This window comes from Urocitellus parryii, chromosome 3 (assembly GCF_045843805.1).
Source record: "Urocitellus parryii isolate mUroPar1 chromosome 3, mUroPar1.hap1, whole genome shotgun sequence".
NCBI classification, from domain to species: Eukaryota; Metazoa; Chordata; class Mammalia; order Rodentia; family Sciuridae; genus Urocitellus; species Urocitellus parryii.
Window position 1 is genome coordinate 14,063,551 of NC_135533.1, and position 24,942 is coordinate 14,088,492.

Here is a 24,942-nt window from a genome sequence, read left to right on the forward strand (position 1 = left end):
TAAAAAAAGAATCATCGGGCTGGGGTTGTGGCTCAGTGGTAGAGCGCTTGCCTAGCATGTGTGAGGCACTGGGTTCGATCCTCAGCATCACATAAAAATAAAATAAAGGTATTGTGTCCACCCACAACTAAAAAAATGTATACATTAAAAACAATGAATCATCATAGGGGAAAGACTGAATTATCTTTCTGTTCTCTAAAGAAAATAGGGTGTTCCTCCCAGCCTCACAGGAAGCTGAGGCAGGAGGATTAAGAGTTTGAAGCCAGCCTGGGCAATTTAGTGAGACTCTGCTCAAAAGCACAGGTATTCCAAAATTGCCATATGAAAAGGTAATCAGGGTGGGGCTGTGGCTCAGGGGCAGAGCGCTTGCCTAGTATGGGTGAGGCACTGGATTGAATCCTTTGCACTACATACCAAAATAAGCAAATAAAATAAAAGCATGCTGTCCATCTGCAATTACAAAAAAAAAAAAAAAAAAAAATTTAAATGTAATCAAAGAGTGTGGATCCCCCCAAATCTGATTCTTTTATCATCCTTTGTTGATATTTATTTTCATTACTTAATTTTGTATTCATTTTCTTTAAAAGGTCTGCCACAGTTGAATATGATTTAGAGTCTACAAAACTGGGAATGTAGTTCATTGGTAGAGAACGTGCTTAGCACAAGCAAAGCCCTGGGTTCAATCTCCAGCACAGCCAAATAATAATAATAAGAAATCAAATCTGCTTGTGATCTGAGGGATCCTAAGGCAGGAGGGCTTGCTCTTTGTTTCTTAGAGGGTTGCTTGAGGAAACAGCAAGTCTGTTTGCAGAAACTCTTCACTTCAGCAGGGTATGGGGCCACATGACACCATCTTGTAATTTAGACAACTCTCCATGGACTCAGGATGATCCAGAAGCCCCCTACTCTTCATAACTTTACAGACTTTTGGGGAGAAAGCTCAAGAAGGCATCTGGGTAGGGTTGGGGGTAGCTGTGTAGCCCAGGGTACAGCATTTGCCTAGCACGCCCAGTCCTGGGTTCAATATCCAGCACTGCCCCCTCCCCCCCACAAACAAAAAACAAGGCAAATGGGGACCATCCAGAGCTAACCAAACTTACATCATGAGCTACTGCTTTAAAATTCAGGAGACTATTCTAAATCAGAAAAGGTAGAATCATCTTCAATATACAAACCCCCCTCCCACCCTGACCTACCCCAAAAACCGAGAATGGCAGCTCCAGAACATGATCAGGAAAGTTATGGAATCAAGTTCAGTTTTCTTTCACATCTAACTTGGGGTGTGTAACTTCTGGTCCCCTATTTTATCCTAATCCCTTTTCTATAGGATAACCCTTAAAGTATGATAAACAGTAATGTCATCCCCCAAGCCCTCTTGACTGCCTGGCTGAGCATATCTAGGTCCTTTGCTCATTTCTCATGTCACTTGGATGTCAGGCTTGGAGCCAGCCCTGTTGTCCTCTTAAGGATGAGTTCTATTTTTTCAATGTCCATCTTCCGGTTGGAGAACAGAACAGGGTTCAGAACAGGGTTCAGTCGTTGTTTGTTTGTTTGTTTGTTTTAATTAGGGAGGTAATGCATGCTTCCATTCCAATAATCTCCTCCAAGTTCATTTCCACATATTCTGCTGAAGGATGGATCTCCACAGCCCCTATTCTTCATCCTATCTTAAAATCATGGAAGTTGCTTTGGAGGAATTATGTGTATTTTGTAATAAGATTTATCCTAATTAAATCTTATTTTATTAGACTGTCCAGATACCAACCTTTCAAAATCTTGTGGAGTCTTAATTCTGTCATCTAATTTTACATTTCCTTCCCAACCTCAAATATAATTTTTTAAATATTTATTTTTTAGTTGTAGATGGACACATCCCTTTATTTTTTATTTTTATGTGGTGCTGAGGATTGAACCCAGTGCCTAACACATGCTAGGTGAGCTCTCTACCACTGAGCTACAACCCCAGCCCTCAGATCATATAATTTTGATCAGCTTGCTATCAAGATGCACATGGAAGCTATAAAAACCAAACCTGCAAGGGTAGGGTGAGAGCATTCAAGGCCACTGGAGACCTTCGTCCAAGCTAGTACACGTCCATCAATTAACACTGCTTGGGAAACATTAGACAACCAGCCATGGATCCACCTTCTGAATGGTCCTGATTATTCTACCTTGTTCATAAGAAATCAGTGAGACATTTTTATCTAATATCTTGCTAAAATTAAGCTGTCAGATTCCAACAGACCTTTCTGTTGTCTTCATAAGTCACAAATTAAGAAATCTCCTTCTTAGGTATCATCTATTTAATGTCAAATAATATCAAGCATGAAGTTTTGTAAATGGAAATGTTCTAATACATTACTCTTGAGTAAATGCTAATAACGAAGTTTGGGGCTTTGTACAAATGGAGGCCATGGATTCTTTGTGTGTGTGTGTATGTGTGTGTGTGTGTGTGTGTGTGTGTGTGTGTTATTGTGGTAAAAAATGTATAACATAAAATTTACCATTTTAACCACATCAGAGTGTTCTGTAGCAGTAAGTACACTCACTTTGTTGTGTAACCATCACTACTCTCTAGTTCCAGAATGTTTTTATCATCCCAAGCAGAGACACTATTGTTACCGCTGTTGACCGGTGATGAGTTCTTGCTTCCCCGATGTTGAAGAATAACACCAGAGAAGCACGCCGAGGCAAGGTCAGAGTAGAAATTAGAAGTTTATTAAAGGACAGCAGAAAAGACTTCTCCCGGAGGAAGAAGGGGACCCAAGAGGTGGAATCCGTGGAAGTGCGGTTGTTTCCCCTTTTTATAGTTTTGGTGATGGGATGTAGGTTGGAAGGCCCGAGGGGTGGGACACAGGTGGGCCAAACAAGTAATCTGGTCAGGAAGGACTTCATTATCACTTCTTTGAGGTGGACTTTGGCCTTGGGCCTCTTCAGGACTTCATTAACATTCCATGAATTGTCCTGTGTTTTTCCTGAGTCATTCCCAGCATGGCCTCCATTTTAGATTTCACTCGATATTAGACCCAATTTACCTAACTACACTAGCTACCTAACTTTAAATCTGGCTTCACTATGACCAATAGGCAGTTGTTCCCATTCACTCCTTGCCTTGACCCTTAGCAGCTACTAATATTTCTCTCTATGGATTTGCCAACTCTCCATGTTTGTTTCTTTCTTCTTTATTTCTTAATTTTTAACTCCTTCTCATTTTCTTTTCTTTCTCTCTTGCTTTTGTTTTTCTTCCTTTTTTTCCTTTTCTTTTTTCTATTACTGGGGATTGACCCCAGGAACTGCATCCCAGCCCTTTTTGGTCTTTTATTTTGAAACAGTCTCACTAAGTGACTGAGGGTCTTGCTAAATTGCCAAGGCAGGCCTCAAATTTATGCTCCTCCTGCCTCAGCTTCCTGAGCTGCTGGAATTATAAGGGTATAGCTAAAAATATGCTATTTTTTGAAAAGCAGGTAGGATTTGATTGATTGAATCCACACAAAATTCATTGTGAGTCTTCTCCAGAAAACCTCAGAGAAGCTCTGAGCTCCAGTTCCTACATTTGAAGAAAAGGAGTGAGGGACAATGGTCAGGCCCACTTATTAGCCCCAGAGGTAGTAGACCCCTCCCCAGGAGCAGAGCTGCTGGCAGCAGTGGCTTTGTTTGGGGCCAGCAGTCCTGGAGTGACAGAGCTACAGAAGTTTTTTTGGACTTGTTGAAATGCAGATTGCTGAGCCCCACGCCCAGTTTCCATAAGTCCTGGGTGGAGCTGATAATTTGCATATGTAAATTCCCAGTCTTGCTGACGCTGTGGTCTGCCACCACACTGTGAGCCACAGGTCTAGGCTGGGGCTAGAACTGCTCTCTAAAGAAAATGGGCCACAGGCCTAGGGAGGCCCAGGAGTGAGGGTACTGAGGGTGGGGAGAGAAGGGCCCTAATGGAAAGTAACTCAGGCCTTAGAGCAGAGAGCAAGTCCACCAGGAAGGAGAGGAGAAGCAGGAAAGGCAGGCCAGAAACACACCAGGTTCTACTCTCCCAGGACAAAACCCTCTCACATGGCAACTGAGGAATTCCCAACCTGCCGGCCTCAGGTCCACACCAGGTCAGAGCTGGGAAGGCCTGTCAGGACTCCCTAGGGAAAAGGACCACCAGGGTTTCCTGGAGGGAAGGATCCTACTGGTAAACCTCAGAAAAACCCAACCCAGCTACAGATGAAGAACCAGAGACGGAAATGTGGAGGAAAAGAAAGGCACGTGAGAAAAATCAACAGCAACACAAAATGGACTTACATGGAAAACAAACCCCCAAAGAACAGCTCACCTGGAGGAAGAAGCGAAGTTCAGGAACACAGGAGAAATGCATCTGTGCCTTGTTTCTGATAAAAGAAGTCAGAGAAACTTGAGAGCAAACTTCCAGTGGCAAGAGCAAGCTATTGTGGAAAAGGAGCCTGCCCCCCTTCCTCGCAGGTGGTGGGGAACCTGAAGGTACCACTGCCAACATCTGTGTTTTAAAAGAAGCAAATAAGTTGAATAATGAATGAACAAAGCGAATCAGCAAATTGGTGATTTGTTACATAGAACCAAGGACAGTCTTCTAGAACATGATGCAAAAAGGCAATGGAAGATAGGAGAGGAGGGTGGAGGTGCAGGAGGTAAAGGAAGCCCAACGTCCACCTAATAAAACTTCCATAGAGAAAAAAAGAAAGAAAAAGAAGAAGAGAAGGTGGTGAGTGGGATCCAAGAAACTATAGAAAAAACTTGCCCAAAGTGAAAAATAAAATGAATGATTTTAGACTGGAAAGACCTGGTGAATGCCAAGACAGGGTAGTCAGACCATATCTAGTCATACCTTGGTAAAAATTCAGAATTTCAATAATAATGATGATAATGAGGATGAGGATGTGTGTACATGTATCAAGAGTTTCCAGAAAGAGAAAGCTTGTCACCTACAAAGAAATAAGAGTCAATCTATTTTAGACTCATTGACATTGGTGGAGCTCAAATAATTTACAGGGATCACTGAAGAAATTCAAGATGGCAACAGAAAAGCATTCATTAACCAAGGGTGCGGCCCTTTTTAGCACAGGGTCTCTTACTGTCTTTTTTACTTCCTGCACTGCAGGATCATTCTCAGTGACCAATGCCAGTTGTCTGTCAGTCACTTTCTGTCTGAAGGTACCACTGCCAACATCTGTGTTTTAAAAGAAGCAAATAAGTCGAATAAAGAATGAACAAGTGGTACCTTCAGTGATACCTTCATGCACAGGTGTCATGTCCGTGAAGAACCCCTGCTTCTGAGTTCTGAGAAGCAAAGACTTTGAACCTGAATTCTACATCCAGCTGAACTCCTCGCCCAACAGGGGGGCAAATGGAAGACATTTTGAGAATTTAGAAATTTTCCTTAACACCAAACCTAGATCAAAAAAATGATTAGAGGACTGGGATGTAGCCAAAACACTTGCCTAGCATGTGCAAGGTCCTGGGTTTGATTCACAGCAACACACATACACACACACACACACACACACACACACACATACATACACAAAGTCTAATAAAGAAATCGGAGGTGGATGAGAAAAAAAAAAAAGAAAATGCAAAGTATGCCAATATCCTCATCTATCATAGCAGAAGGTCATTAGGATCTGCCTGAATTTGAAAAATGCAGAATAAAGGTTTTAATATTTATTTGAACTTGTAAAATGTATCATAGAAGAGCTTAAAAAAAAAGAAAGAAAGAACTAAAATATACCTGATAAAAACTGAGTAGGGAATGTAGGTGGCATTAGAGAGGCATTAAATTCTTCATTTTCTTAGCAGGGAATTAACAGGCACATTCGGTATTGACAAGAAATAAAGATATAAACAAATTATTTCAGGTTCTGTAAAAGCCACCATACAAATTTAAAACAGAAAATCCTGGCAATGAGAGGTTCTGGGGAGTGGGACAGAGGGAGCAGTTTGGAGAGGGGAACATGAAGCTGCCTCTGCATTTTGCACTTTCCTGGATCGTTTTCGCTTCTCTGTGTGTGTGCATCATTTCTATAATTAAAACTGAGTTGAATGAGAAAGGCAATGAAGGAGAGAGGCATCAGTTGGAGCCATGGCTCAGTGAACTTGGCTTTTGTGTTAGTCAGCTTTTCATCTCTGTGACCAAAATATCTGACATGAAAAACTTAAAGGAGGAAAGATTTATTTTGGCTCACACTTTCAGAGGATTCAGTTCATTGTTGGCCAGCTTTGCTGCTTTGGACCTTAGGTGATGCAGACTCTGTGACAGAATGGTATGGCGGGGACGCGCCCACAGAGGGGTGGGGGGCTCATGGCAGCCAGGGAGAGGAGAGAGGGAGAGGAAGGGGCCAGGGACAAGATACAGTCCCCAAGGGCATGCCCCTGAGGACCTATTCCTTCAACTAGGTCCCATCTTCTAGAGTTTCCCTCACTTCCCAATAATGCCATCCAGTGATGGACCCACCAATCAGAGCCCTTGCGATCCAATCACTTCCCCAAAGCCCCTCCACCTCTGAACATTGCAGCTTTGAGGACCAAGCCTTCACCACATGAGCCTTTGGGGGAACATTCTAGATCAAACCCATAACAACTTTCTGTCTTTATTTCCTGGTTACTAGCCTCACAGATCAAGAGAACTCGTTGCTACCACATCCCAAGGTGAGCAGCGCTGGGATGCAGCAGGGAACTTGAACAAGTAAAATCAAACGAAAAATGGTCCTCATGGAACCTGCATCCTAGTGCACAAGCCGACATCCTAGGCGGTATGTTCTAAAGAAACTTCCATTAGGACAAAGGTCAAAGGAAGTGACCCTTTGGTCACCTGTGGTCAGGGGATGATGTATTACAGTTAAAGGTTGGGTGGCCAGGAAAGTATTCACTGAGAGAGTGACTAAATGAGTAAAGATAGGAAAGTGATTAGGAAGTGGATATCTGGGAGTATCTAAGCCAGAATGGCTAGTGTCCTGGGGCAGGAGTGTACCAGTAAGTTCCAGGAATAGCAAGAAAGCCAGAGTACCTGGAGTGGACAAAGCAAAGCAGATTTTTTTTTCCCCCTGTGGTACCTGGTATTTGTACCCAAATAAATACCAGGAGCATTCCACCTCTAAGCTTTATACCCCTAACCTTTTTAAAATTTTATTTTGAGACAAGATCTCATCAGGTTTCTGCAGCTGAACATGAACTTGCAGATCTCCTGCCTTGGCCTTCTGGGTCACTGGAATTGCAGGTGTGTGCTACCACATCTGGCGAAGCAGAATATTATCTGTAATGATGTTAGAGAGGTAAGGGGATGGGGGCAGATGAGACAGGCTATATTGTCTCTGTCTCTCTTTTTTCTTTCTGTATTTTTTTTTTCTTGATACTGGGGATTAAAACTGTGGCATTGAGCTATATTCCCAGAAAACTTTTTTATTTTTTATTTTGAGACCATGTCTTGTTAAATTAGCCAGACTGGCCTTGAACTTGCGATCCTCCCCTCTCAGCCTCCAAGGTTGCTGGGATTACAAGTGTGCCTAGCTAGGGACAGTATTTTAAAGTTTCTTTGCTAGCAAGAATTTCTTTTTCTTTCTTTTTTCTTTTTCTTTTCTTTTCTTTCTTTTTTTTTTTTTTTTTTTTTTTGAGAGAGAGAGAATTTCCTAATATTTATTTTTTAGTTTTCGGAGGACACAACATCTTAGTTTGTATGTAGTGCTGAGGATCGAACCCGGGCCGCACACATGCCAGGCAAGTGCGCTACTGCTTGAGCCACATCCCCAGCCCAAGCAAGAATTTCTTAATGCAAAATTTAAAATGGCCTCCCTCATAGCAGTGGTCACAGGAGCCAAAAAGTGGAAGTACTCCAAATGTCCATCAATAATGATCAGATGGGCCGGGTGCAGTGGCACAAGTCTATAATTCCAGTGGCCTGGGAGGCTGAGACAGGAGAATAATGAGTTCAAAGCCAGCTTCAGCAATGGTCAAGGTGCTAAGCAACTCAGTGAGACCCTATCTCTAAATAAAATACAAAATAGGGCTAGGGATGTGGCTTAGTGGTCAAGTACCTCTGAGTTCAATTCCCAGTACCAAAAAAAAAAAAAAAAAAAAAAAGACCAAATAAACAGAATGTGGGTAAATTCATATCATGGAATATTATTTAGTCATGAGAAGGAATGCCATCCATGTTAATGCTATAACATGCATGGACCTTAAAAATATTATGCTAAGTGAAAGAAACCAGACACAAAATATCATCCTCCCACTAAGCTCCAGCCCCAGGAGGGAGGCTGTCCCCTCTGCTCACAGACCTCCTTGATGCTACGGACACCTCACATTCTCTAGTTTATCGTGTCTTGGATTCCACATTATTGTGTCCTCTTCAGCATACAGAAGAAAGACCCACCATAAAGTCATGTAGACCTGAGGTCAGATCTCCTGGAGCTTTCTAGCCATGCCCTTAAATAGTTATGTTTTGTTTTCTGCATTAGAAGAGCCCAGGGATCAGCATGGCACTTGCATTCAGGTTGCTGCAGGGATTAAATGAGAGGCGAAATACTGAGCAGCTGGGAGAGTTCCTGGCACACAAATGCCAGCTCTGTTCTCCCATCTTTGCTCTCTTATCTCTGGTCCCAGAGCCAGTGCTTCTTTGCATCATTGTCATCCAGTTTTTCTATTCTTTGGACAATGAGCTTATTTATTTACTTTTTTTCACTATTGTGACAAACTCATTCTTCCCCCAGTGTCAGCACCTTGGTCCGTTTCTCTGGCACCAGCTACCTCCAATTTGCCCAGATTTTGATACTTCCCTTTGGCCTTCAGGAAACGTAGTCTAGCTTCAAATAGAGAAAATTTCCAGTCTGCCCAATCTTGCTACAAGTAAGTGGGTCAAGTCAATACTGAGTTCCATGTCCATCTTTTTGGATGGCGAGTACTTCTTAGCTCAAAGACATCTACTGATAACTGAAATGAAAATAAAATAGAAGTTGAGCAGCTTTGTCTTATCACCCACCAGTATTACATTATCTGCACCAGGCATCATGCCTATACCTTTCTTGTTCTTTTCCTAAATATAGATTAAAGGATCCTTTTAGTTGTCCTTAACTTATTTTGGCAGGGCCCAGCTTATCCTAGGTTTGAATCTTCCTGATACCTTCCATACGAATCTACAGTGCATTCCGTATTTGCTCTTGATTGAATGTCCCTTTCTCTAAGTTCTCTGAAAATCCTGTCCTGTGGCTCTCTGTGTGCTTCATAGTAGGAACTATTTTTATATTTCTTTCATTTCCTCTGTGGCATCTAGCACAGTGCCTTATATGAAAGACCACCATAAAATCTTATCAACCCAACTTATTTTTGTTACCAAATGCTAAAGTGAGTCTTTTTAGTGTATTTGTTAAAAGTGTCTTTAAAGGTAGTCTTTCTCAGACATGTGAAAATATAAGGCATTCCCCCATAAACCAGCCCTGAATAGTAAGGATGATTACACATTTTACTACATTTTAATATTTAAGCAAAAGATAACTAGCAATTCCGAACTCCTATACTATGAGGAAACATAGTCAGTGGTATTTCACAGCTTTTGTGCAATTAAAAAACAAAACTAAAATTTCAAACCTCTTTTGGTGGCTAATTTCTTAATTAGGACCTAGATTTAGCAAATGTTAGTGGTATTGTACTTGCTTGACCTCTCTTTCTCTTACTCCTACTTTTTTGGGCTGAATCTTTCAAAGCAAGTGCTGACATCATGCTTCCCCTTTAAAAATCTCAGCACATGTGTCCTAAAAATAAAATCACATTACTGTGAATATTTCCTTAATACTACCTAATTCCAAGTTATATTAAAAATTTTCATGTATCTCCCAAATTGTTTTTAATATAGACTTTTTTTTATAATCAGAATCATGGATTGTGTTTGATTTTGTTTCTTAAGACTTATTTTGTTCCTCCCTTCTCCTGTCTTTTTGGTTGTTGTTGTTAACAACTTTAATGTGTTTATCATATATGAGTTCCTGTGCACATGCATGTGCACACACACATATAACTTTTGAAAATAAACTAAGTCTTGTGGAATATTTCACATTTTGGATTTGTCTTGTTTGTGGTTTCATACAACTTGTTGCCCTCTTTCCTGAATTTCTGTAAACTGGAAGTTAAGTCTAAAGGATCAATTGCATTCAGGTTAAACATTTCTGGTAAGAATTCTTTGTGATGCTGTGAACCTCATACTGAGATGTATAATGCCAGGCTACATATTTATACACTTCCTTACTAATGTCACTTATTTACTTTGTCTTCACCTATATTTCTTTCTCATAACTGTTTTATTCTTATATTCTCACTTAGATTGAATATATTGAACATGTTGATAGTCTTCTTTTAATAATATCTTAACCTTGAGCTGTTAGAGCTATTAGTGTAAATTTCCTTTTTCTTTCTTTTTTGGTACTAGGGATTGAAGTCAGGGGTACTCAGCCACTGAACCACACCCCCAGATCTGTTTTGCATTTTATTAGAGACAGGGTCTCACTGAGTTGCTTAGTTCCTCACTTTTTCTGAGGCTGGCTTTGAACTCGTGATCCTCCTGCCTCTGTCTCCCAGCCGCTGGGATTACAGGTGTGCACCACCATGGCCGGCATTAGTGTAAATTTTTATCTTCTCGATAGAAGCAAAGACAACTAGGTTGACCATCAATGAAGCTGCTGAATTTTGAGTTTGGGGTCCTGCTTTCTCCACTGCGATTCTGCTTTCCTTTTTCCTAGGACCAACGAAATATTTCCTCCTCAAGATCTACTCCCCCTGGGCAATATTTTCAATCCAGACATTATCCTCTTCCCTCCAGCTCAGTAGAATAAAATTTTTTTTTTTTTTTTTTTTGTGCTGTACAACTGTAGGCAGTCTCTTTCCTCTATTTTTTTTTTTTTTTTTTTTAGAGAGAGAGAATTTTTTATTTTTATTTTTAGTTTTTAGTTTTCGGCAGACACAACATCTTTGTTTGTATGTGGTGCAGAGGATTGAACCCGGGCCGCACGCATGCCAGGCAAGCGCGCTACCACTTGAGCCACATCCCCAGCCCTCTCTTTCCTCTAGTTAACAAGATGAATAGGCTATATATTATGAGGATCAAGTAGTATGAAGTGCTACATAAAAACAAATAACTGTCATTTAATGCATGTTGTATTAGTTTTCTATTACTGTGTCAAAATACCTGAGACAATCAACTTACAAGGTTTATTTTGGCTCACACTTTCAGTGTTCCATAGTCAATAAGCCCTGTTGCTTTTGGGCCTGTGGCAAGGTAGTAAATCATGGCTGAGGAAGCCTGTTCACCTCATAGAGGCCAGGAAGCAGAGAGAGGGGAAGGGACCATGGTTCCAGTATCCCCTTCAAGGGCACACCGTCAATGATTAAACTCTCCCAACTAGGTCCCACCTCTTCAAGGTTCCATTACCTCCCAGTAGCACCACAAGCTGATGACCACATCTTTCGAATATAGGCCTTTGAGGGACTCTTAGATCCAAACCACAATGCATGCCAATGATGCAATGTAGTATCCCCAAAGTTTGTTTTCCATGGAAGAGAAGGATCAGGCACTATGGAGATAGTCAAGTATTGGTAGTAACAGGAAGAAGGATTTCTGGGTTGAAACAAAAATTCCTTGTGGAAGAAATGAGGTTTTAGGGACAAGTAGAGTATTAAAATCAAACAGATAGAATAGCTTAGATCTGACGTGAATAGAGATCTATTGCAGGTACACAAAGGAGAAAGGTGGAGGAAATCCCATAGTCATTTTCCAGTCAACACTGGTATGGGTCTGGGTTCCTTTCTGCAAAATATTTTCTTTCTTATGCTCTCCTAGTGTGTTCTCGTTCTCTCTCTCTCTCTCTCTCTTCTTTTGGTGGTGCTAGGGATTGAGCCCAGGGCTTTGTGCATGCAAGGCAAACACTGTACTAATGAGCTATGTCCCCATCCTCTCTTTTTCTTTATCCTAATTTTCTAAGCTTTCTACAGTCTTTTTTATTTTATTTTTGGTTCCCAAGTTTTATTCAAGAACTCTTACAAAATATTTCAAATAAAAAAGTTTTAATCCTCATCTCCCTCCTTTTCTTCATCCTGGTTAATCTGGTTAAACTCTGCATTTAGTGACTGTGTGCAACCAGTTATGTAGACTAGTCTTCAATTTTTTTTTTGGGGGGGGTGAGATATTTCAAATACCTTTTGGAAAAAGCCACCTCAGGTGTTACAATGATCTTGATCTTGTTCTTTTCGATGGTCACAACCACCCCACAGAGATTCGCAGCTTTTCTATTCAATTCTGTCTTGGAGAAGCTGCTCAAAACTGGCAGTGTCCATGATTCCATCTTCTGCGCAGGGTGGGTGCATTCAAAGGTGAACTTTATAACATGCTTCTTCTTCTTCTTTTTTTTTTTTTTCCCTTTTGCCACAAGGTTTTTCATAGGCGCCATGGTAGCATCAGAGGCAGAAAGGGTCTTTGGTCTTTAATAAACAAGTAAAAATGATTATTCATAACTATAGTTAGCAGCTATATGGCTTATGATGTGCTAAGAACTGTGCTCAGCAATTTGTTCTCTCATTTAATGCAGGCAACCTGTGAGGAAAATATTATAATCCCCATTAAAATGAGAAAACTAAAACCCAAGCATAAGTTGTCATAAGAGATAGTAGGTTGTGGAATCCAAACCCATGAGTTTGATTATTATGAATATTTTGCATTATCCAGAATTATAGCCTTTATCCCTTTGTTCTCAAAGTCAAATATTTGTGTTTACACTTTCTTTAACCTTCTTGGCAGATCTGTGTGCCTTACAGTGTTTATATTATTTACTGCTGTCTTCATATACCTTTAAAACTAGCTGCATTTCCAAACTGGAGACTCAATTAAGTAGATTGGGCAGAAATGCAGAGGAGGGTTGCTAGTACTTTTCCATCAGATGGAATGTGATTTCAGTTTTTCCCATTTTGAAAGCACTTGATTACTTGATTAAGATGATGTCTGGTTTTCCACACTATAGATTTTCTGTAGTTCCCCCTATAATTATTAAGAATTCTGTGGGGGAGATATTTTAAAACTATGTATATATCCAAATCCTTATCAAACTTCCAGTTTATATATTTATTTACATCTGTATGCTTTTACTATTCAATGGGTCAAAATACTATATGCATATAGTATTTTTTTTTTTTAGAATTTTAATATTTATTTTTCAGTTTTCGGCGGACACAACATTTTTGTTTGTATGTGGTGCTGAGGATCGAACCTGGGCCGCACGCACGCCAGGCGAGTGCGCTACCGCTTGAGCCACATCCCCAGCCCGCATATAGTATTTTATATATATTGTTTTTAAGCTCATTTGTTCTCAAGTTGGCCACTTAAAAGCTGGAGTTTTCCCTTCTGACGTGCCCCATTATTCTTTGAGCATGTTCTTAGTACGACTAGAGGCTTCAGGCTCATATCTTCACTTCTTCAGTTCTGGAATCAACTATTTTACCAAGAGGAAAAGTGGAGAATGGTACTTAGAAGCCGAGGTCTGGGCTAGTTGTATTAATTGTTTTGTGGATTCACTCCTGGGTCCTGACAAGGGAAAGAGAATGTGTGTACTTATGTACCCAGAATCTATTTCTACAAATAGATTGGTACCACCATTCCTAGTCCATCAAAAGGTTTTCTTGTTTTACCTTTCCATATTTGCGATTCATTTTCTCAACAATGAGAAATCTGGCTATTTTCCTTAACATATTCAGTTATTTGATCAAGCCTTGCTACATGACCATGTCTTGCTGCAGCAGCCTCCTGCTCTGCTCAGTTGCTCTCTACAAACCACTGCCCCTCTATGCTGCCCTCTCAAAGGTAGTTAGCTTCCAGAGAACACCTCACACCAGGCATTTTTGTTCATGTATGCACTCCTCAGGCTCTATCATAGCTCTGGCTGTCTCCCCTTCACTGATTATGCTGTGTGGTCCCCTGACTGCACACACCCTCTACAAAATATAAAATTAAAAATATATTCTCTTGCTGGGCGGACGGCACACCTGTAATCCCACTGGCTCAGAAGAAGGCAGCAGGAGGATTGTGAATTCAAAGCCATCCTCAGCAATTTAGCAAGGTGCTAAACAACTCTGTGAGACCCTGTCTTTAAATAAAATAAAAAATAAAAATAAAAAAAATTCTCTTTTGCTTTTTGTAAAACTTCAGTGAAATAATTAGGGAAGGTGGGCTAGGGTTGTGGCTTAGTGGTAGAGCACTTGCCTAGCATTGGGTTCGATTCTCAGCACCACAGGTAAAATAAATAAAATAAAGGTCCATCAACAACTATATAAATATAATTATTATCCGTAATTTTTCTTTAACATATCTTCAGGGATCTAGTTCAAGAGGGATGGAGTGACTTCCCGAAGTCGCACATCTTTTATAAAGCAGGCTCTAAATGCAGGGAGGGCTCTTTCCACTCCACCTATCTATGGTATCTCTGACCAAATGCAAAAGTATAGTACTTTTCTTTTTTTTCTCCAGTAGAAATGTTTCACACTAATTCAGTTTGCGGTCAACTATAATTTCTGTGTTTTTCTTTTCCTGCAATGATACATGTGACAAATATTGGTGCAGTAGAAAAAGAATTGTAATTTCAACTGTACCTGTGAGGCTTCAGGCAAGTTACTTGCTTACCCCAACTATGAAAAGGAGGTAAGAATAGTTTAGTGAGTCTCTGCCTGCGGGAGTGAGATGAATCACCCTCCACAGTTCCCTAATAAAAGTTACTTAGTTTCTTCCTAGTGATAGGCCTACAGAAATTCTGCACAAGTATTCCGTTCAAAAGTTCTTAACATGGGCTGGGGATGTGGTGCTCGCCTGGCATGCGCGGGGCGTTGGGTTCGATCCTCAGCACCACATAAAAATAAAGATGTTGTGTCCACCGAAAACTAAAAAATAAATACTAAAAAATTCTCTCTAAAAAAAAAATCCCTTTCAATTCTCATAATTATACTTCCAAGGCAATCTTTGTAAAATCAACATTTGTTATCTGCTACACACACACACACACACAACTGTAGCTGGACACAACACCTTTATTTATTTTTATGTGGTGCTGAAGATCGAACCCAGCGCCTCGCACGCACATACTAGGCAAGCGCTCTACCGCTGAGCCACAACCCCAGCCCTGTAAACTGCTTATTTTTTCTTTTTTGGTTCTAATTATTTATAATGACAGTAGAATACATTTTGACATCACACATAAATGGAGTTTAACTCCTCATTCTTCTGGTTGTACATGATGTGGAATTTCAGCTATCGTGTAATCATATAATGTCTGATACGTTCCTCTCTCCTTCCTTCCCCGTGCCCCTCCCTTCCCTCCACTCCCCTCGGTCTAAACCAGAGCACCTCTGTTCTTCCCTGGCCCCACCCTTGAACTGCTTTAGTCCTTCATTTTATCATCTTACATTTGGCTCTCAATTGCATCCTTCAAAAATATTAATAGATGGCCCATGACGCACTGAGCACTGTAAGAGCCACTTTTTGTACTACTTCTCTTCGCAGGGAAGTCATTTCGAATTTTATATCGAGCTTCCCAACTGGGGAATTGGGAGCATTTAAAGTTCAGACAGGTTACTTATAAACACGCAGGTTCTCCTCCATTCCTTTCGCCAACAGCCCCATGCCAGGGCTGGTTCCTTCGGTGACAGACATTAATGAATTCCTCTTGGGGACAACCCTCTACCCAACAGCAGCCCCATCAACACTCCTATTTCCTAGCTGCTCGCTGGGAATTCGGGGACGACACTTCCCGAAGTTTGGACTGTACCGCGCGTCCCTCCACTTCGGAAGGACACAGCCGCCCGGGGAGTCGCCTCGGCTGGGCCCCCCACCCCCCCCAGGACGCGGGGCAGCATCTCCGGTCACCCGTGGGCGGCCGCTAATTGATCTCAGATTGCCCTGGTGGCGAGGCGACACTAGCGGGCTGAAACTTCCTTGCTTCCGCATCTCACAACACAGACGCAACATCGGCCCTTCTTCACTCGGCAGGAACTTCCCCCGACCTCGGCTTCCACTCAGATATAACGAAGCCGGCGCCTCGCACGCGCCCGCCGTCCTCCTTCGTCCGCAGCCGCGCGCCCGATGCCGCTGCGCGTGTCCTGACGCCGCCTCCGCCTCTCCGGCCCCGGGCGCCCTTCGGCGGAGAGTTCCTTCAGGCCGCCGCGGAGCGAGAGGGGGGCGCGCGCCGCGAGGCGACGACGTGCGCGAGACGCACGGCCCCGCGCAGAGCGCCGGAAGCAGCCGGGCCCGGCCTCGCGCGTCGCGCGCGCCGCCCACACCCCCGCCGCCGCGGCCTCGCGCGCGCGCGCACTGAGGCGCCGAGGCTGCCGCCGCCGCGGCTGCTGCTCCTGCTGCTGCAGGAGGCGGCGCTGGCTGGCGGCTGCGCTCGCTCCAGTCGGCGAGCGGAGCAGCGAGCGAGCGTGTGTGTGTTTTTTAAAGATGGCCGGAGCGGCGGCGGCGGTGGCCGCGGGAGCAGCAGCTGGAGCCGCCGCGGCAGCCGTGTCGGTGGGGGCCCCGGGTCGGGCCTCGGCGCCCCCGCCGCCCCCGCCCGTGTACTGTGTGTGCCGGCAGCCGTACGACGTGAACCGCTTCATGATCGAGTGCGATATCTGCAAGGACTGGTTCCACGGCAGGTAAATAAACCCCCTCAGCCCCGTCGCCGCCGCCGGCCACCGACCAGCTGCCGCTGCCGCCGCGGGCTGGCCGGCCGCGCCTCCCTCCGGCCGGGCCGCCGCGCCTTGCCCCGCACCCTACGGCCCCGGCGCGGAGCCCTCAGGCCGGGTGGAGGGGCGCGCGGGGCCCCGGGCTCGCCGGGCAGGCTGCCGAGGGGAGCCGGTGGGCTCGCCCGGCCCGGGCGAAGAGTCGCCACAACAAACAGGAACAAAGGGGGCCGGCGGAGAAGTTGGCAGGGGGAACCCAGGCCGAGGGGACGCTCCGGGCGGCGCGGCGGGGACGGCGGCGGGCGCCGGTAGGGCCCGCAGCCCCTCGCCCGCCGCCGCCCGGGCCGCCGCCGCCCCGCCCCGCTGCGCCCGGGGCTCCGGCCCGACTCGCCGGCCGCCCCGCCGCCTGCCCGGCCGGCCGCCGCGCCTGCCTTGCTTCCGGGCGGCAGCGCTCGTTCTGGCCGCGCGTGTCCCCGCCGCGGGTCGCATCGCGTCGCGCCCCCTTTCCATCTTTATCAAACTTCCTCGGCCGTCGGGCGGCGGGACGGGGGCGGCGGAGCTGCGCGGCGGGGCTGGGCGAGTAAACAGAGCAACAGTTGAGGCACTCTCGGGGACCTGCGAGGTGCGGGCGGCGGGGGCCCGGCGCGGCGGCAGGTCGGCTCCGGGACGACCCACCCGGCAACACACCCCCTGCCGCCGGGGGTGGGCGGAGGGAGTGGGCGGCGGGGCGAGGGGACAGCTCCTCCAGACCCCCCGCGTAGTCCTCGCGCGGAGGCTCAAACTTTACAAAGAGTGCGGTTGCAGTCGCCCGCGGGCCGGCGACATCAGGACGGCCCGCGGCGGCGACCTGGGCGCCGGGGCGTCCAACTTTGGGGCGGCTGCGGCGGCGGTGGCGGACGTTGCCCTCTGTTTTCGCCGAGCCTCGGGTTTGACGTTTGTGAAAGCTCGGGCCGCCTCCGCAGCCAGGCCGCCGACCCGTGTGTTTTGTAATCAAAGTGTGAGGCTAATAAAGGGCGGCGCCACAGCCTCTTGACTCCGGCGTGGGAGGATTCGTAGGCTTTTAAACAAAGAAACTAGTTGAGGTTGGGCTCCCAAAGTCCTTATTTGGGTGTTGTGGCAAAGCCTGCGGTCACCTTTAGGTGAAGCCAGTTTCCTAGGCACCGTTGGGTGGTGTATCTTGGCGAGAGCACGCTCGCGAGTAGTAGCTGTTATGGTGACTGTGATTGTAGGAAGTGTCCTTTGATTGACAGCAGGACATTTAAATACAGCCTCCGCTCCCCCCTCCCCAATTTTACAGAAACAGTGCACGACCAGGCCAGATGTCTTAGTCTCCCTCTACTGGTCCGGCGAGAGAAAACCATTTAAGTTATAAGGTTCTTTTCGGCATTGAGTTCTAGGTATAGTTTACTTAATTTTGAAGTACACTTAGTTTTACTTAACCAGGTTAGAGGATTCTGGCGACAGAAAACAAGACAACACATTGTCACTTTAGAAGAAGGGCAGCATCGTCATTTTATATAAGGCAATCTCTATTGAGTCTGATAAATGGTGGAGGAATATTATTGAAGTTTTGGCACTTGTGATTAAGAGTAAACTATCCATAAATTTTTTTTAGTTTAAACTGATGTTTTCCTATATTTTGATTATATATAAAAGTGAAGTTTGAAGATATAAAATCTTTCCAATTCTAACTCTACATCCTTTGTTTGTAAAATGTTCTAAGCAACCAGAATAGAGAATAATCCAAGCATGTAAGTTCTGTATAGAATAAGAATTAGAATCCATAGTGATTATGTAAATGTTTGTTTTCAATGAACTGTTTTTTGAAATTGAGGCTCTTTAAGCTGCATAAGAAACTTGCTCCACTATGCAATATAGAGATTTGATGGGTAGTAAATTTTTAGACTAGAGCTTTTTATTTTTTTAAAGAGAGAGTGAGAGAGAGAGAGAGAGAATTTTTGATATTTATTTTTAGGTTCTCGGCGGACACAACATCTTTGTTGGTATGTGGTGCTGAGGATCGAACCCGGGCCGCCCGCATGCCAGGCGAGCGCGCTACCGCTTGAGCCACATCCCCAGCCCTAGACTAGAGCTTTTTAAATCTTAATTTAGATAACCTAATACTATACTCAACAAGCTTCAGGTATTTTCTGGAGAATTTTTTGTTACATGTGTAAGTACACATTTGTAAACAGGAGAAATTGAACAGGAAATAAAGAGGACATGTGTGAATGAGACACAGAGAGGCCAAAACAGGTGTCCTCTGCTTTGACACATGTGTGTGACTTCATGTTTGTGAAAGTGACCCTAAAATAGTACTTTTTGAGCCCAAGGTCTTTGTGACCACCAATAATTGAAACTTTAATGTTGTGGGCTGGGGATGTGGCTCAAGCGGTAGCGCGCTCGTCTGGCATGCGTGCGTCCGGGGTTCGATCCTCAGCACCACATACCAACAAAGATGTTGTGTCCGCCGAGAACTAAAAAAAAAATAATAAAAATTCTCTCTCTCTCTCTCTCTCCCTCCTCTCTCACTCTCTCTTAAAAAAAAAAAAAAAAAGAAACTTTAATGTTGTTCAGATTCAAAAGCTAAAAAATTTACTGATATCTCCTGCCTTTCAAAGGAGTATCTTTTTTTTAGTAAGTTTAATTCTTAAGAATTAAAAAAATAATGAATTAGATTATTGGTAATTTAGGATCTATGTGATTTTCTTGGGCTCAGTATTTTTTTTTCTTTTTGGTATTGGGGATTGAACTCAGGGCACTCTACCACTGAGCCCCAGCCCCAGCCCTATTTTGTATTTTATTTAGAGTCAGGGTCTCACTGAGTTGCTTAGTGCTTCACCTTTGCTGAGGCTGTCTTTGAACTTGTGATCCTCCTTTCTCAGCTGGGGTTACAGGTGTGTGCCACTGTGTCTGGTCCTGGGCTCAGTATTTACTCCACTGTTTAGTGTACCACAATATATATATATATATACACATACATATACATACACACATATATTTTAACACATCAGACTTTCTTGTTTTTTTAAAGATATTTATTTTTTAGTTATAATTGGACACAATACCTTTGTTTTATTTATTTATTTTTATGTGGTGCTGAGGATTGAACCAAGGGCCTCACACGCAATATGCGAGCACTCTACCGCTGAGTCACAACCCCAGCCCCAGACTCTTTCTTATATACTAATTATTATTATTATTTTTTAAATATTTATTTATTTATTTTTTTAGTTCTCAGCGGACACAACATCTTTGTTGGTATGTGGTGCTGAGGATTGAACCCGGGTCGCATGCATGCCAGGCAAGCGCGCTACCGCTTGAGCCACATCCCCAGCCCCTTATATACTAATTATTAAGCAAATATAAGAGAATTGGCACCTAAAAGACTAAGGTATATCTTCAATACCCATGCTCAGATGTCTTATAGTTTACAGAAGTGGCATCAGCAGAGGAGAAAGCAGGGGAGTAAGAAGTTGGATACAGTTAGTTAGCCTTTATCTGGAAAATTTTTTGATAGTTTTATTCCTTTAAATAAAAGAACTTTTTAAATTTGAGGAGTCAGTGAATCAGTATAAATTTTGATTCATCCTGCTTGGAGTTTCTGATACTCAGAAATCTGAAAAGTTGTCATAATTTCTTCTGATGGAAGAAAGGTCCTTCCTTGATGTTTTTCAGCAAGGCTGCAGGGGGAATGGAACAGCTTCTTCCAGGTCTGGGTGTGCATCCTTGGTGTTCAGGAGTTCCCATCCCTTCATCCACCCAGGCCTTTATGCAAGAGAATGGAAGAAAGAACACTCACCAGGTATGGTGTGGTGTATAATTGCTACCCTAGCTGAGGAATTAGCATAATTTTCCCTGGAAAGTTCCTTCCAACCTAGAGATGAAATTCTTCCTTTCCAAGTCCTGGGTGGAAGTAGGACAATGGAGGTTCTTCCTGATAATGCCTCACTCTCTAATCTTCAGGCTCCATGACTTTCTATAGAACTTTGACATCATCCCATGAAAAACTGTATCACTGCCCTAAGTAAATTGTCTTAGAGTGTCTGCTGTGTTCCCATTAAAATCAAACATTTTTTTAAAATATGTTTTTAGTTGTAGATGGACATGACTTTATTATTTTTATGTGGTGCTGAGGATTGAACCCAGTGCTTCACATGTGCAAGACAAGCACTCTACCACTTAACCCCAAATTCAGCCCCAAACTAAAAAAGTTTGTTTATTGATTTTTAAAACCTCATATTCTTTTTATTTTTAAAAGTAATTTGGGAAAATTGAAAAGTAATACAAAGGGCCATGTCTTCCAGAGATAACCTCTATTTTTAATATTTGAGGTATGTCTCTAGGTATATTCTTCCTCACCACACCCCAGATTGAATTCAGGGACACTTTACATCCCCAACCCTTTTTATTTTTTATTTTAAGAATTGAACTTGCAATTCTACTGCTTCATCTTCTTGAGTAGCTAGAATTATAGGCATATTGCACTGTGCCTGGCATGTACATCCTTTTTTAAAAAAATTGGAATTGTTTTATGCATTCTATTGTTAACTAAATTTTCCATTAACGTGTACTTTCCCTATATCTTTAATGTTCTTTGAAAACCTTTTTAGTGGTTGCATAGTATTTAATTCCATGAAAGTACTATATGCTTGAAAATCATTCCCTTTTTAACAGTTGCTTTACTGCTTTCTTGTATTTATTAATGGTATGATTGACATATTTTTAAGAAATTATTGTGGGTATCTCTATTCTGTAGAGTAAATCAGATAGTCAATACACATGAAACACTTAGAAGAAGACCTGGCATGTGTCAGTTCTCAATAAGAGTTTTCCTTGAGCTAGAATTTTTGGTCAGAAGGTACGGATGTTTTTAGATTTTCTGTGTCTACTTCCAGATTGTCCTCTAAAAAGGTTATTCCAATTTATGTTCTCATCAGCAGTGCCCACCTTCTGGTTCCTTGCATCCTTACCAATCTAAGGTGTTATTCATTTTTACCCTCAAAACAAATAGAAACTTTGCTGCTCTGTAGATAAGTGAATATTCTCACCAAAAGAAATATTCAAAATTATTCATACGGCTGGGGTATGCTCAGTGGTAGAGCACTTGCCTGGCATGTGTGAGGCACTGTGTTTGATCCTCAGTACCACTTAAAAAAAAAAAAAAGTCCATCAATAACTTAAAAAAAAAAAAAGCCAACCAACTATTTATAGCAGTCCCTGAACTGGAACAACATAAATATCACCAACAGTAGTTTGGATAATTTGTAATATATTCATAGAGTGGAATGCTACTCAGCAATAAAAAAGAATACTCTATTGATGTATGCACCATTGTGGATGAATGTCAGAGATGTAAAATGGAACAGAAGAAGCCAGGCACAAAGGAGTATACTGTTTGATTCCATTTTTGTGAAATTCAAGTACAGGTATAATTGAAGGATAGAAGCCAGAGAGTGTTTATGTTTTCCGGGGGTTATTGGCTGAGAGGGAACTTCTTGGGTACAGGGAATGTTTTGTGTCTTCCTCTTGGGTACTGGTTACCTGTGTATGGATCCGAAAATGTGAGTTTTCTGTGCACCGAGGATTTAAAAAGAAACCTTTTATTTTAATGTTTGAAGTATACTTTAATCACTAAAAGTTGTTGATGGACCTTTATTTTATTTATTTATATTTATATTTTATTTATTTATATGGACCTTTATTTATTATATTTATTTTTATTTTATTTATTTTATATATTTATATGGGGTGCTGAAAATTGAACCCAGTGCCTCATACTTGCTAGGCAAGTACTCTACCACTGAGCCCAGCCCACTAAACAGTTGTAAAAATTAAAAATTTGCCAATTTGGTAGCTGATATCTAGTATTTTGTAATTTTGGTTTTTGTTCTTGTGTTTTATCATTTAAGTATGATGTTGACTTTGGTCTAGTTTGTTGTATACCAGGCTCTTCTCTTGGTGCTAGGAATATAGCAATGAGCAGAACAAAGCCCTTGCTCTCTGGTTACATATTCTATTGGGGTGCAGGAGAGGTAAACAAATGCATATGGCAAATGAGCGCAGAGTGCTGTGAAGAAAAATTGAGCTGGGAACAGAGAGAGATAGAGTAGTACTGATGCTACTTTCATCTGGTGTGATTATGGAGAGCCTTGAGGAGACATTTGAGCTCAAGAATGCCAGGCCAAAGGAAAAAGAAGTGCAGGGTCCTGAGGGTGAGCCCTGCTTGTCATTTTATAGGAAGAACAAGAACACTCATGTGGAGGGTCATTGTTGGGTCCAATAGGCCAGGACTAGTATTTTGGATTTTACTCTAAGTAAAGATTTGATCTGAGTGGAGGAGTAACTGAGCTGACATAATCTTTAAAAGAATCAGTCTTGCCTGGCGTGGTGATGCATGACTCTAATCCCAGCGTCTTGGGAGATGGAGGCAGGAGGATTGCAAGTTCAAAGCCAACTCAGCAACAGTGAGGTACTAAGCAACTTAGTGAGACCCTGTCTCTAAATAAAATACAAAACAGGCTGGGATGTAGCTCCATGGTTGAGTGCCTCTGAGTTCAGTCCTCAATAAATGCCCCCCCCCAAAAAAAAAAAGAATCAGTCTTAGTTTGGGCGCATAGCTCAGTGGTAGAGGGCATACCTAGCATGTATAGCATCTCAAGCTGATTATGCCTGCTTGGAGAATAGACTGGAAGAAGGCAAAGGTAAAGGCCAAGATACCAGTAAGAAGGCTATTGTAATAATCCAAGTGACAGATGCTCTGCAATGTTTTAGTAGGTTTTGGTAATTTACAAATGTCTTATGTTGATGTTTATTTCTGCAGCTTGAATGAATGAAGGACTTAATTCATGGGTAGAAGAATTGGGTGGGAATTTCTTAGGTACTTGCCCTACAGAACCACAGAAACTCACTTGAACACTTCCCAAATATTTTAACAAGTGCTAAATACTGTTCTAATTACATTACATGTTTAATTAACTCATCTAATTCTCACATTCGCCTTGTTGGATAAATGTCAGAATTATCCCATTTTACAGATGAGGAAACTGAGGGTTAGAAAGTTCAGTAACTTCCCTGGGGTGCAAAGCTAGAAGGTGAGAGCATTGCAGTGGCTAAGTGCAGAGCTCATGGCTCAACTAGTAGGTGTCCTGGGTATCCTCTGCTCCTGAGTAGTACCCAGACTCAGGAAAACAACTAAATGGAAGTGGTTTTGTTTCCGTCTTGAGGGTGTGCAGATAGAACAGATTTGACAGGGTTCCAGAGAGAGATGCCTAGAAACCTCTTACTTTTTTTTTTTTTTTTTTTGGTACCAGGGATTGACCCAGGGGCACTTAATATCCCCAGCCCTTTTTTATGTTTTGTTTTGAGATAGGGTCTTGATAAGTTGCTTAGGGCCTTGCCAAGTTGTTGAGGTTGTTTTTGAACTTGTGATCTTGAGATTACTGGCCTGCGCTACCATGCCTGGCAACCTCTTATTTTTTTGGTTCTTTTTAAGAATTATGTTCTTCAGTATAAATATCTAAAAATGTATTACTGCTTTAGGGACAAAATATTTATATAATATTTGAAACACTTTCAGATTTAACTTTGCTTTCATTTTTGTTATAAGTGGATTTCTTATTAGAGTGTATTTGATTTTTTAAAATTAGTTGGGAAAACTTGTTTTATAGACATTTGTTCTTAAATAATGACATCTTTTAGAGTTAGTATTATAAACTCACTAAATGAACGTATCTCCCCATAATAAAACAAAGTGTCCATTTATTGAACTTTCCAACTTTTTTTTGTTAAGACAGTTTATAATAGGGGTAATAGGGAACATAAGAGTTTTCTCATCAAGCACTTTTTTTTTTTTAAACCATTAGTTTGGGGCAGATTTCTGCTTGTTATCCTCTTATATCCTGTGTTTTTAGATTTGAAATTGAGCTTTCTGATCATCCAAGGGAAGGAATGCTTTTATTTTTGAAGATTTGAAGTGGGGGCTTGAGAATAAGAACAGGTGTAGAGCAGTTTGATTGTAAAGCATGCTTTGGTTGATTCTAGCAATTTAAACTCCAAGATAATTTGCACAGCTTTTGAACAGCTGGCGGGTGCTGATCTCACAGCTGCTAGCTACCAAGTTTTTGGTTCTTTTTGGAAGTTACATTTTATTATTATAGTGATCCTTTATTTTTTTTTTTTCCCTCTTGAGGTAGTGAAGATTGAACTGGGGCTTCACACATAGTAGGCAAGTACTCTATGACTGAGCAATAT

The 24,942-nt window shown here is 42.4% G+C and overlaps 1 protein-coding gene across 1 annotated transcript in view; it reads left to right on the plus strand.

Moving 5' to 3' along the window:
* Positions 1-16,370: 16,370 nt before the first annotated feature.
* Kdm7a (lysine demethylase 7A) overlaps positions 16,371-24,942 on the plus strand; it is a 77,940-nt gene continuing 69,368 nt past the window's right edge. The window contains exon 1 of the mRNA XM_077795928.1: positions 16,371-16,662. Coding sequence (XP_077652054.1) covers positions 16,469-16,662 — 194 coding nt within the window. The 5' untranslated portion in view covers positions 16,371-16,468. The remainder of the gene's footprint in view (positions 16,663-24,942) is intronic.